Below are 13,723 nucleotides of genomic sequence, written 5' to 3'. Positions count from 1 at the left end.
ATGCTGTCAAGCCCACATATGTAAAAATGCAAGCCTCTTATTTAAATCTATTTTTGAGATGGATTTTAAGACTTAATTTTTAAGGACTTGTAATCCGGAGATAATGAATATGAAAAAATAAATAAATTTTAAAACTAAAAATAATAATTCTAGTAAAAAAAAATATTTGGACAGTTAGTTTCCATTGTTTTTAGATGGAACGCCTACTTGCATCCATCTTTAAGATGATGCTTTACACTTTCTGGACCGCATATGTAGAAATACGGTCCAGCCCGCATGAAACAATTTACCCTAATTCAATCCAAACCAATTCCTGATATGGATTAGTGGGGTTTTAAAACACTGCATATTTCTATAATTATTCATATGCACAGGGATTTCCTGTTTTCTTTTAGTTATTTTTCTTTATTATTCCTTAAATGCTTTTGGGTATTTTGGTAACATGCGGACAAAGGAAAGGGTCCCTACCCATGAATAGATAGGCCCGGCAAAATGTGTAATTTAGACATTAATAGGCTGGCAAAAGAGCATCGTTATTCACTCTCTCACACACACTCTCCGCTCTCCCCCCCAAAAAAAGGGAGAAATACAGATAACAAAATGCTCTCCAAATTTATTGAGTTTGAGTTAGTCTATAAATACTCGAGAATTTGAGTCAGATCTGGTCTTTCTTGTATATACTATATACAGAGGACATTAAGAACGGTGCGTTTTCAACTCATTGAATAACACTTACTTTCCAAGGCTTTCAGCCATTCAAACTTAGACATATCACACGTACTTAGTTTGAGTCATGCCTTTAGAAGGCTATCTATAATCTGGTAAATCCCCTAGAGGAGTGTCCCACGACAACCATAAAAAATAAAATAACAAGCAATCTGTTATTAACTTCCAGTCCAAGTTAATATTCAAAAAACATGACAGTTATTAATTTTTTGTTACCGGGTAAGAGGTACATTTTTCAACACACACGCGCACACAAATACACATACACACTCTTATGCAACAGCATGCAAACCCTAAAGCCCACCAGGCATTCTTTACATGCTCCTCTTGAGTTCAATTCCTAGAGGATCACAATATAACATTCTTCTGGGAAATCAACATTTATTCTCAACAAACTGACCAAGCACGATCTTCTTCCAAGCAATTCGTTGTTGGAAACAGACTTGAGTCTTTTTCTTTGTGGGACTCAACCTCAGGACGTCGACTTGTAATCAAGATAATGCCCAAATCTCAATTTGAATCTATATCAAACTTGCCATCATTTTCTCTTTATCAAACTTCCCATCATTTTCCTTTTTTTTTTGCTTTCTTTTAGCTCTGCTGGAAAGCAGTTATAACTGAAACATTCAATTTTGTGGGTCTGGTAAGAAAAAAAAAGGTACTCCCAATTTATTCCTTCGGGTACGTGGGCAAGAGTTTGAACTTTGGATCCTCACCCCAATCAGATCTCTTTCTCAGTATCTGACATTCTTCTTTCACCATGCTGTCCTGAGCCCATCATAGCATACGCAAGATCAGGTTACACATTGAGGAGTCATTCCTAGTAACTAAATTGAGCACCTAGCCTACCTCACAAAAACATAAATGAATTAAATTAAACATAGAAGCATAGAAGATACAATTCAATGAACTTATCAGCCAAAATCTTCTCTATCAGACATTGCTTGATCCATACCTTGTTTGAGTTTATGCTGGTTATCTACTACCAACTTTCTCTCTCTTCCAAACAATTACGGTCCCATCTGAATCAGAGGAGGCTAACAGATTCTCCCCATGATTCCAAGCTATACCTATGACTGGAGAACCATGTCCCTACACCCATACAAGACCTTTGAGCATCACAGAAGCTCATGACATCCAATAACAAATCAGAACATTATGTGAAAAACCAAACCTGCAGCTTGTTCACACATATGTGCTTTGGACGAGTCAGGTCATAGAAGTATACATTCGAGTCCTCACTCCCAGAGACTTCCATGAAAACCAAAAAAATAATGTCAAATATTAGAAATGGATGTATCCCCACATAGTAATTTGATAAAACTAAAATGCAGAGCATTTAGGAGCATCTAGAGCAATTAAAAGTATCAATGTAGTAGGTGCAAGTAATACAATCTGGTGTGCATTTAAACCCTGCAAAATGTTAAGAAATGCACAACAGCACTTAGCCGTATCTTATAGTTGGTGAATCCATAGAAACATTGCTAAAGGCAATCTGCTAATAGCCTACTGCCCCAAAGAAAATTTAATTTGTCATTTTGTCTTTGTAGGACAAAATACTAAATGTTTCATTTGTATCACACACTTATGTTTGAGACAGTAATGTTCTATAAACAAACATATTTTTTGTTCCAAGCAATCAAAGAGCATTCGTAATATGGAATACAAACCTACAAACTCTCCTTTCTCTAGGGAAAGCAATGGACAAAAGGAAGCATGTATATTGTGTACCCGAGGAGCCAATTTGAGTGAGCACCGCAGGGTTAAGTAACCCTGTATTTCTAAAGCAACGCTGCATAATCAAAAGTTCTCTTAGAACAACAACACATATGAAAGGGATAAAAAACTCAATGGATCAAATGAGCAAACACCAAGAAGCATTGTTTTTCTGTTACTTTTTATATTTTCTCTTTCATTTGTCTTGGGGGAGGAGTGAAGGGACCGGACTCGGCTTTTCCTTCACATTGCCCACCAAAAATAGAAAATTATCAAAAGAAATAACAAAGACCGCTAAAAAAGACCTGAAGAAAAAGAGACTGCCATCTTGACTACAAGCAAGAAGAACAGGACCCCGTGCCAACAGTGAAAAGGTACGATATTGCACAGTGGTAATGGGAGAAGTGCGCGTGTTGTTACGATTTCGATGGGTCTTTGATAATGCACCTGTATGTGAGTTCATACTGATAGAATATATAAAACCCTGTGATTTTCATACAGATGATTACAACATAATCATAAACAGGAATTTAATAGTCCATTTGGCCAATGGAACTGAGCAATCACCATCCATTGAGTGATGGGAAGGAGAAACTGGGATCCATCAGATAGAGTATGAACCAATGGTGGGAACCACTCGCTCTGCCTATTATTTTCATTGCATGGTGATGACCCAATAAGTTAGGCTTCTTCCATTGTCCATTGGGATAGAGCATGCATTCCATTCACGAATATGAAAGATACTGGAGAATAAATTATCAAACCTGAGCATCACCAGCAAAAATAAGCTGACCAGTATGGTCATTGTCCATTGCAGTAATCGCATTCCCAAAGACAGCCTTGTTTACTACTCGTCCTGTACTAAAATTGATCACCTAGACCAAGATTTAAATTCAAAATCAGCAACAAGCGCCATCCAATTCAAAGTCAACTAATTGTAATGACTATTTGTCAATATATAATCTAAAGCTACAGTTTCAGATTACCGATATTTTTTAGTTAACTGTCAAATTTAAACTGAAATCTGTAGAGAATGGATAAGATAATTACAGTGATTTCTTTGTTTGCTGTTCCCACTGTAAGGAAGTTATTGTTGACCTGCACCAGATTCCCACCAAGATAAACATGCAGGATATTATTCAGGCATCTCAAATTGCATACAACAAGAAAAAGAATCCATAATATTCTCAACAGCAGAATATAGTTTATGGTATGGTCCATTCAGACATCTCATTAGAGAATGGATTTCAGAAAAGAAAACAATCCTAGTCAGTAAAAGAAAAGAAATTAGCAATGATGGTAAACAAAGAGGATGCTTTTTGCACTGAAGTTCTCGAGGTTCATCACAAAATGACTTCCAAGATTAAATGCTACCGCCTAGGATATTTTGGCATTTTAGTTGCTTGGAAACCACATGATATTGTTTTTTCATTCAGCTCAAACATGAATAAACCAGATTCAGTATGGAACATTAAATTTCATGGCAAGTGGGGGTCTCCTAAATAATATAAATTAGCATTAGTGTGGAAAAAGAAGTTAAGCTTTAGGCTCGAGAAGGGATATGCTTGAGGATCAAAAGTATTAAGGCCCCATATAAAAAGTTTAAGGATGTCATCAAAACCAATATCAAAGAGATAAAGAATGACCCAATCAGGTCTTGGATAAATTTAAAGAGAACACATAATCAACAAAAGAATAGAAAACACTGAAGCTGTTTCACTTTGTTCATGGAGATTTTCCACTACAAGAATTATTTATATTCCTTATATCCACATCACTTAGATGCCAGCAAGACTGTCCAACAAAGGCCATGAATTAAAAGCACTACTTCTATTTGCCAACAAAGGCCATGAATTAAAAGCACTACTTCTATTTGCCTTACTTGCTTACTATACTCCAGTTTTAAGAGAAATGTGTTCATCAGCTGTTGGACCAAACCCCAAGGGAGTATGCCTCTGATAGCTGAGTTTCTTTATTGATTATAATCACAAATAAACCCTCAAGTCTAGGAAAGCCCATGGAACCCATCAAAGTTAAAAGGAAAAGGTGTTTAACCCCCTCCCTACTTTTTCCATTGTCCAAATCAAGGTTTTAAAATTCAGCGACCCGGATCGGAATCGCCTGATCCGAATCGAAAATTGTTCAGGGCGATCCGGTTCTCTGAATATATCGAGAACAGGTCGTGTCCGCCCTAGAACCTGCAGGTTCGAGCCGGTCCATACCAGTTTCTAACTAGTCCACACCGGTTCTGTCAAAAAAATGTACTATTCACACCATAACCGGTTCCCCAATATACTTTTGTAATTTTCAAAATTTTGAACCTCCATGTGACTTGTTTGCCACCTCCACAGGTTTTGCTTTTCCCCACTATCAAGTTTAAAAGTGGCAACTCCACATGTCTAGCTTTTCCCCAGTTCCAAAAATTGGCACCTCCACATGCACACATAAGAGGCCACAACCACTCTGTACTTTACTGTGAGAAAACACTACTTTTATAAAGCACATCGTCTTTCTAACTCCTTGATGTGGGACATCTTTCTCCTCGACCCATTGCGTTACTTATTTTTGTGAGAGAGACTATAGTATATGTAATATATTAACATAGCTATTGAATATATTTAATATTTTATCCACACAAAGCTAAATATTGCTTTTTTTTTTGTTTTGTTTATATCCTACACTATATATTTTTTATTTATTTAAGAACAATTGTTTCATGCGGGCTGGACCGCATTTCTAAAATATGCAGCCCAGAGGTATAAAGCATCCATCTTAAAGATGGATGCAAATAGGTGGTCCATCTAAAAACAATTGTAACTAACGATACAAATGTTTTCTTAATATAATTCTTATTTTTAATTTTCAAATTATTTTTTTTTTTCATATTCATGATCTCCATGTTAAAAATTATATATTCTCTAAAATTTAGGATCAAATTATATTTAAAAATATATTTATGGCAAAGCCCGCATCTCTACAATATGCGGGCTGGCCGCATGCTAACCGCCTCCTTTATTTAATCCTGATTTATTTCTTGCTCGTGAAAATGTTTAAGGTTATGTCACCTGTAATTTTTATCTTTTTTTCTTTACAACAAGAAATGAGGCAAGATCCCATATTTTTACAATCACAATTGATAAAGTGATTATAAAAATTAAAAAGCTTGAGTTAAAGTGATTTATTTTTGTTGTAATGAGTTGCATTCTAAACTACATTTTGACTATAAAATGGATGTAGTGGTCAACAAATACTCAGGAATGAAAAATATTTTTAGTATTTATATATTTTCAATAAAATAGTGAAAATGTACAATGCAAACCCCAAATTTCTTTGAAAACATAAGAAACTAAATTTTTTAGTGATTTTTTGAAAAATTAAAGGCCAAAACCACCGATTTGGCCAATTCTTCGATCCAGATCACCAATCCGACATAGTTTTTGAAGTGACTGATCCGAGTCACCGATCTGTTTTTTTAAACCTTGGTCCAAATTATATCATTTTTTTTAGGTCTATCATCCGAATGGATTTTGAGATGAGATGGTATGTTTAACCTATTTGTGAGGCCCATGTTTGTGTGTGTGTGTGTGTGTATGATAGAGAGAGAGAGAGAGAGAGAGAGAGAGAGAGAGAGAGAGAAAGTGAGAAAGAAAAGGAGGGGATCACAAGTGACGAAGCGAGCGGGGGAGTTTTCCTATGGTTTGGATGACGGGGTCATTAGAAAAGAATAAATAAATAAATATTGTCATTTGGACTATGAAAAAGGTAGAGAAGAGGTTAAATGTAATTTTCTTTTAAATTTGAGGGGGCCCATGTTCCATGGACCAAAGGGATTATAATTACAGGAAAGGGGGTATATGTCTTTTTCCCTTTTATTTTTCATCCTTTTGCCACATTTTCCTGTCTCGTTCTTTTGAAATATCAAAAGCATATTGGCATAAACGAGTTCATGCAACTCGGAAACATTTGGTCTTCAATGCCAGTTCATTTTAATGAGAACTGCAAACTTCATCTATGCAATTCCCAGAAGTTAGAACACACCTCGGATTGAAATATAAGTGTGAGAAGCACCATACTCATTGAAAGGGGTCTGATGACTTTCCTACGGAGCTGCAAGGGCTCCACTGAAAGCACTCTACCCTAATTGAGAGTGCAAATTGCTAATCTAGTTGACATAAATATGGCCTTCACTATCCAGAATTTACAGATCCAGTTCATTCCTTCAGCTAAACAATTTTATCTCAGTTCATAGGGAACTTTCTTCCAAGAGGATCATGCATATTACAAAAGATCTAATACACGTTTAGTAGAACAACTGTACAGGTCCAAGGGTATCAAACTGATGTAGAGAATTTGAAGAAACATAGAAAATTAGCAAGAAAGCACCTTAACATAAGCAATTTTGTAGAAACCCTAAGGCTTTATCACACCTAGGGTTCAAACCTTCGGCTTCTTTTCCCAAGAAAAAGTATTTTTTTTCTTAAAGCAGGAATATATGAATGCCTCTCCAACCCATCCACGCCTTTATTTATATTGAAAATTATTGTTGTGGACCATATATGTCCATACAATCGACTTTTGACTAAAAAGTCCTAACTTAAAGATAACTTGAAACTAAACTCCCTAACTTTAATTTAAATATCTAAAAAGTCCCTAATTGGTTCAACAATGAAATAAATTAAAAAAAAAAACATATGAAATAGCACAAAAACTAAAAAAAACATTCAAACTATTTTTTGCTCTTCTTGTTGTTCTTGGAAGCCCTCCTAGGGTTTTCATCCTACAAATATGAGCGAAAATTAGGAGAAATCTGTTGCTCCCAAAGAAGATACTCGTGGCTACTCTTGTGCTTTGGTTACCATCATTACAAACCCATAGTGAAATCTATATTATCTCATGAACTTTTACTATCGTTGGATAAGGAAGTTGGGTCCAAGTCCTAGGGGTTGAGCCAAATAACTATATCACTAAGCAAGAAGTAAGAACCCAAATTCCCCATTCAATGTAAAGTAGATGCAGGTAAGTGGTAAGCAAGTGTAATAAAATGGGAGTCTTGAGGCCTTCAATTGCGAATAAGACTATGATATTTTGTAGTATTATTGACCTTGATCACACATAGAAAACAGGGAAAATAACCAATGTCAGAAGATGCACTCACCGGGTGGAAACAAATGCATAATTGTGGAGAAACTCCATATATTACTCTAATACAAAGCCCTTTTGATATCTCCCAAATTCTAACTGTTTTATCCATTGATGCCGAAGCTATGTACTGATTGTTGGATGAAAAAGCAAAATCTGAAAAAAGTGCACCTAGTGAGTTCAAAAGAAACAGGATAACGCATCGAATCTTAAAGTTGCAGTCTCGCAGAGAGCACAAACAAAGTGGTTCTTCCAACCGCAAAAGTAAAATCAGGCTTAAAGAAAAAACCACACAACTTCAGAAATATTGCAGCAACCAATGGAATGTTAACATCATGAATTAAGTCATAAAATTGTTAAAAGCAAAAGCATAACTTAAGACTATTTGGTCATGTGGATAGCAATTAAATTCTCATACAAAGTTTACATGAAATCCTGATCACATATGCATGAAGTATAGGGACCTTTTACTAAATGAACAGCTATTGCTTGATCAACAGCCTTAAAACCCCACTGAGGAGTGAAAAAAATAGAACAAGAAAGAAAATGTCTTGAACAAGGATGAGTTCATTCCTTTTTTTTTTAGTTGCAGACTGATTCTCTTACAAATTAGCAACCATGACTTGAACACGATATCGAAAGCTCCTCGCATTGAGAAAAGCAAGTCCCTTTCTTATATCCAGCATTTACAGTAATCCTGCCCAAAAGGTCGCCCATTCTCCAAAACGAAAGACAGGTAAAAGGTGTCCAAGGGACATGCCATCGTCAAATCAAGTCTTCACTCTACTCTATGCCCCACCTTTAACAATATTCTTTCAAGTAAATGGATAAATAAGAATAAGGTGGATACATTTTTTTTACAAGCAAAAACCTCAAAATGTTGTTAAAGTTGTTAAAGTGTAATTTTTAGAAATCATATCAATCTTTATTTAATTTTATTTTGAGTGATGTTGTATTTGTAATTATGTGTAGTAAGAAGTTATGGAATTACTAGGTGGTTAGTAGTTATTGCTGTAAATAGGTAATTATTGTTGTAAGTGGGTAATTATTGTAGTAAGTATAATTGTAAGAACCTCAATTTAAAGAGAAGTGCGGTGGGAAAATTGGGTCACATTAAGTTTGTAATACTTTTGTGTACCTCATTTTTCATCATTGTATAGTAAATTATTTTTCTTCCACCTCATATTGATTGTTCTGGTTTTATCTCTTTGGTGGTGAGTCTTGGGCCAGTGTAACATTATTACACTAATTGAGAAGTCGATTGCTTCGGTATTGTGGCATCTATCTTTCTCTGCATGTTATTAAAGCCACAAGGGTGGTAGTGATATTATCTTGACTCCTTTGGTGAAGAAGATCGTCTTTGTTAAGATGGATTTGGGTGAAAGGTTGAATGGTTTTAGCATTGAGTTGGGAGCTCAAGGCAATTTTTTTATTTCCCAAATTCTTCTTAAAGATCAAGAATATTTATTTAGAGATCTCTCGCTGATTCGGAAGAACCTATTTCGAAAGCACGAATGAAGCGGCTTGTAATTTGTGAGTTAAAGACGGAGTATATTCCTTATCTTACTTCTATTCAAAGGTGAGCTACATAGCCATCCTTGGCGGAGTTTGAGAAACTCCTTGGTAGCCCATCAAATGGCAAGATTTTCTACTTTGGGAAGTGATGGAGATGATCGCATCACACTTAAGAGCTAGCATGGTCTCCTTTCTATAAGATCACTTTAAGGGGAAGTGTTAAAATTGTTAAAGTGCATTTTCTATAAATTATATTATTCTTTGTTTTATTTTATTTTGAGTGATGTAGTGAGGTTGTATTTGTAATCATATGTAGTAGGAAGTTATGGAACTACTAGATAGTTAGTAATTATTGTTGTAAATAAGTAATTATTATCGTAAGTGGGTAATTCGTGTAATAAATATGGTCGTAAGAACCTCTATTAAAAGAGAGATGTGTAGTGGGAAACTTGGGTCACATGTATCAAGTTTGTAATGCTTTTGTATACCCTATTTATTATAATTGAATGAGAACTTGCGTTTCTTCGGCCTCATCTTGATTGCTCTTCTTCTATCTCTTTGGTGATGAGTCTTGGGCCAGTGTGCCATTGTTACAATAATTAATAAGCGAATTGTTTAGTTATTGTGGCATCTGCCTTTCTCCACAAAAAATAAATTTTCTATTCAATGATGAAAAAAAAGGGTACACAAAAGCATTACAAACTTAATACATGGAACCCAATTTTCCCACAATATGTATCTCTTTAAATAGAGGTTCTTACAACCATATTTACTACAAATACTACCCACTTCCAGTAATAACTACCTATTTCCAGTAATAACTACTAACTACCTAGTAATTCCATAACTTCCTATTGCACAAAATTACAAATACAACCTCATTATACCCTTAAAATAAAATTAAATAAAAACTAATATGATTTCTAGAAAATACACTTTAATAATTTTAACACTCTCCCTTAAAGTGATTTTTTAAAAAGGAGACAATGCTTAGCTCTTAAGTGTGATTCGACCATCTCCATCACTTCCCGAAATAAAAAAAATCTGGCTATTCGACGGGCCACCAAGGAGATTTGTAAACTGCATCAAGGATGGCTGCATAGCCCACCCTTGAATAAAAGTAACATAGGGAATATACTCCTTTAACCCATGAATGATGTGTCACTTCATTTGTGCCTCCGAAATAGGTTCTTGATCAACAGAGAGATCTCTGAACAAAGATTCATGTTCTTTAAGAAGAATTGGAAAATAGAAAGATCGTTTTGAGGTGAGTTCCCAACTCAATACTAAAACCATTCGACCTTCCACCCAAATCCATCTTCAAAAAGACTATTGATCTTCTTCACTAAGGGAGATATCACAATACCGTAACAATCCGCTTGATTCTTGACTATTTGAGTGATGTTTTAATAAATGAAACTGACATGAAACATGACAAAAGTTATTTTCTTTCTTGTCTAGTGATGGAAGGGCTACATTAATGTATAAATTGGGTAAATTCAACTAGAAACTGAATGAAAGAGAAACCATCAAAAATCCGAGTAAAAAAGATGAATATTACAGATTTGGCATGTCCATTATGTGCATTTGAGGCTACAAATTAGCCACATCATAAAATCCCTGAAAAAGAAACTAAATTTGATAAACTATAAAAAATAAGTAAAAATTCGATAATTGATTGAACTTTTTAGGATGCATCGCTGAAAAATCAAAAATCATACCCAAAAAATAGTTTGATCAAATCGCCACACAAACAGATTTTCCAGAACTTCCTCATAAGATAACATAAGAATCTTTATAGAAAACATTGGACCTGACCTGTGACATCTTTTGAGTGGCCCTTCAATTGTTGAATTATGGCAGGAGGTTGTGAAACAGTGCAAACAGTCAAGCTACCATCAGAAGCGCCATATGCAAGAGTGTCTGAGCTCATGTGCCCAAATTTCAATATAGTAACTGGAAACAGTAACTAGTTAGTGAGTTTTCAATGGAAATATCCAGATGTCCAACCCTTGCAATCAAGGACTGAAAAAGAAGGTATCGTCTGAATTCAGTTCACGAGAAGGAGACTGCATCATGATCCAATGGACTACCATAGTCCATGAAGTCATCACCCGAACCCATTAGGGTCATCACCATCCAAAGAAATGATGGATGACGATGGAACGAGTGTAGACTCAAAAACCAAGAAAAGAACCCCATGTTGCCCCGCCCACCCCCCCCCTGCGCCCTTTATCACTGCCATCACTTTATTGGAGAGTGAATTAAGATTTTCTATAGTGCATTAATCACTGCCCTCACTTCATTGGAGAGTGAATTAACATTTTCTATAGTGCATTAAATCATAGTAAATCCCATTAAAATTTTACCTGATGCTTTGCAATTGTCAAAGATACAATGCATCCCTACAAAAGAATATGCAGGTTCCGCAAAGCGAAGAGGGCGATCAGATTCACTCAAAGTGGAGCTAAAACTTGTACAATGGCTAAGAGCAGAATTAAAGCCTTGCAAATCCTATAAAAATGAACTCAAGTCAGTTCCTATATCGTTAAATGAAAAACAAAAAAAAATAACACTAAACCAAATTTCCTTTATGAAACCAACAATGTATCTGTGTGTGTGTGCGTGTTTTGTTTAAATACCACAGTATCATAGATACTGAAAAAGGCATAAAAAAAGTATGATCATACCCTGCTAGAGCCCAAACTTTCCGCCTCATAAAGGATAGACTGCAGACCAGGAGATGATCCCCAGCGCCCACTGATCCATCGACCAGTAAATTTTAGATTTGTTTAGACAAATAAACTCCGAGAGAGTAAACACAAAATGAAGAGATGCATCATGATTTCAAGTATAAGAGCTAAATTATCACACAAGTAGACTATATGAATTTGTTACAAATGGCATAATTTGATTTAAAACAAGTAAGCTACAATGAGTATTCGCAATGTAGAAAACCCCGTACATGCTTCTACACATAGAGAATAATTTCAAACCAAAACAAGGCCTTAATTCACAACAACCATAAAAACAAAAAGACCTTGCTTCACCATAAGGGAATCAAATCTCAAGCCAAAATAGATTGTTTAGTTCAAAATTTGCATCATTTGAATCAACAAAGTGGAAAGAAATTTCAAGGTACATAAAACCCAAAACGAGAGTACTTGAATTTAACTGACCTTTGACCAGGAGTACTTGGTTGGCTTGGTACATGCAAACTTTCCCCATTTTTTCGTTGCTGAATGTAGTTGCGAAAGGCCACATAACCTCTGCCATTACATTTCCAATCCTTCATAATGAGATGGCCACAATGAGTTACATTTTCAGAAAATGATTTGAAATCATGGTCTCCCCCTCAGTTAAGGACCATCAATATATTCTGAATAAATCTTAAAAATGTTTCAAAGGCTCTCTCTCTCTCTCTCTCTCTCTCTCTCTCTCTCTCTCTCTCTCATGCATTACTGATGGGGAGCTGCACAAATTCAGCAGATCATGAGATCCAATTTAAAAATGCAAATTCTTCCAATCAAATCAGATTTCAATTCCATTGTGCATCTAAATTTTTCCAAGATAAACACGAATTCATGGAATATTCAAATCAGTGAAACACAAATTCAGGTCTATTCAAAATCAGTGAAAAGATCAGGCAAATCGGTGAAACACAAATTCAGGTCTATTCAAAATCAGTGAAAAAATCGAGCGAACCTTGCGTTGATCACAACCAGAAGCAACCTTTCTGGAAAGGAGTAGGCGACGCATGGCCACATAAGAAGGATCAACATTGGAAATGATAGGTTGAAGGAGACAACTAAAGAATTCAGCATCCATCTCCCCAGTTCCCTTTGATTTTTGGTGTTGAGTTTCTTCATCCTTGGAGCTTTGGTGTTGGGTTTCTCTCTCCTCAGTCTTTTGCGGCAGTCCTTCTCTCTCCTCGAAGTTTCGGATTTGTGTTTCTCTCGCACTGGAGTTTTCGATTTGGGTTTCACTCCCATTGGAGTCTAGGTGGTTGTTTTCTCTCTCAGTGGAGTTTGGGATTTGGATTTCTCTCTCCTCTGAGTTTTGATATTGGGCGTCTCCCCAATTGGAGCTGCGGTGTTGGGTTTCTCTCTCCTTCGGCTTTTGGATTTGGGTTTCCCTCGCATCGAAGTTTTTGTGCTGGGAATCATTCTCCTCGGAGATTTTGGGTTGGATTTCACTCTCCTCATAGTTTTGGGATTGGATTTCTAACCCCTGTAAGTTTTGTGGTTGGGTTTCCATTTGAGTCACCTCTAAATTCTCCCCCATTTTGCTCTGCAATTGCTAGGCATTTGCTTGTGATGCTCTGCTGCTACTCCTCTTATTCGCGCAATATACCACGGGCACTTGATGATGGCGCGAGCAAAGCCTGCGGTCTTGTTCATATTCATATGCATTATTTCGGGATGGGAAATGTTTATATAGAGCCGAGGCTTAGAGCCTGCCTCAAAAAATTCACTAGATCAGGTTGTTTTGTGCCCAAGTATTCACAAATTCATCTTCTAGACATCAAGACCAAGGACATGAAGAAAAAATGGATTTTAAGTGAAAAAATGGATTCCAAGTTTTTTAAAATAGTGTATCTTGTAATAAAAAATAAATTTTAAATTTT

General features: G+C 35.9%; 1 protein-coding gene across 15 annotated transcripts; it reads right to left on the bottom strand.

Annotated features, from left to right (window-relative positions):
- Nucleotides 1-862: 862 nt before the first annotated feature.
- Nucleotides 863-13,502, bottom strand: LOC18429353 (Transducin/WD40 repeat-like superfamily protein). 15 transcript variants are annotated; one of them, XR_016051721.1, is made up of 13 exons: nucleotides 12,802-13,502; nucleotides 12,276-12,385; nucleotides 11,787-11,856; nucleotides 11,466-11,610; nucleotides 10,915-11,052; nucleotides 7,598-7,737; nucleotides 3,493-3,540; nucleotides 3,207-3,317; nucleotides 2,748-2,906; nucleotides 2,397-2,518; nucleotides 1,901-1,977; nucleotides 1,682-1,818; nucleotides 863-1,494 (listed from the first exon to the last, which is right to left on the bottom strand). XR_016051721.1 is itself a non-coding variant. In XM_006838639.4 (13 exons), the coding sequence occupies exons 1-12, from the start codon at nucleotides 13,378-13,380 to the stop codon at nucleotides 1,702-1,704; spliced, it is 1,836 nt and encodes a 611-aa protein (XP_006838702.1). In that variant the 5' UTR covers nucleotides 13,381-13,502; the 3' UTR covers nucleotides 863-1,494; nucleotides 1,682-1,701. The 15 variants fall into 15 exon arrangements, 7 of the variants coding, with proteins under 7 accessions (XP_006838702.1, XP_020519972.1, XP_020519973.1 ...); XR_016051722.1 differs by having other exon boundaries at nucleotides 863-1,489; XR_002280125.2 differs by having other exon boundaries at nucleotides 2,748-2,889.
- Nucleotides 13,503-13,723: the final 221 nt, after the last annotated feature.

This window comes from Amborella trichopoda, chromosome 3 (genome assembly GCF_054954075.1).
Source record: "Amborella trichopoda isolate Santa Cruz 75 chromosome 3, AtrichopodaSantaCruz75HAP2 v2.0, whole genome shotgun sequence".
Classification (NCBI taxonomy): Eukaryota; Viridiplantae; Streptophyta; class Magnoliopsida; order Amborellales; family Amborellaceae; genus Amborella; species Amborella trichopoda.
Note: the sequence above shows the minus strand (reverse complement) of the source record. Positions and strands in the feature narration are given on the sequence as shown.

Coding starts and splice junctions, on each gene's coding strand:
- LOC18429353 (XM_006838639.4), bottom strand. CDS start 13,380: ATGGGGGAGAATTTAGAGGTGACTCAAATGGAAACCCAACCACAAAAC. Junction 7,738..10,914: donor CCACTCAAAAGATGTCACAG/GTCAGGTCCAAT, acceptor CACTTTTTTCAG/ATTTTGCTTTTTCATCCAAC. Junction 3,318..3,492: donor CAGCAAACAAAGAAATCACT/GTAATTATCTTA, acceptor ATCTTGGTCTAG/GTGATCAATTTTAGTACAGG.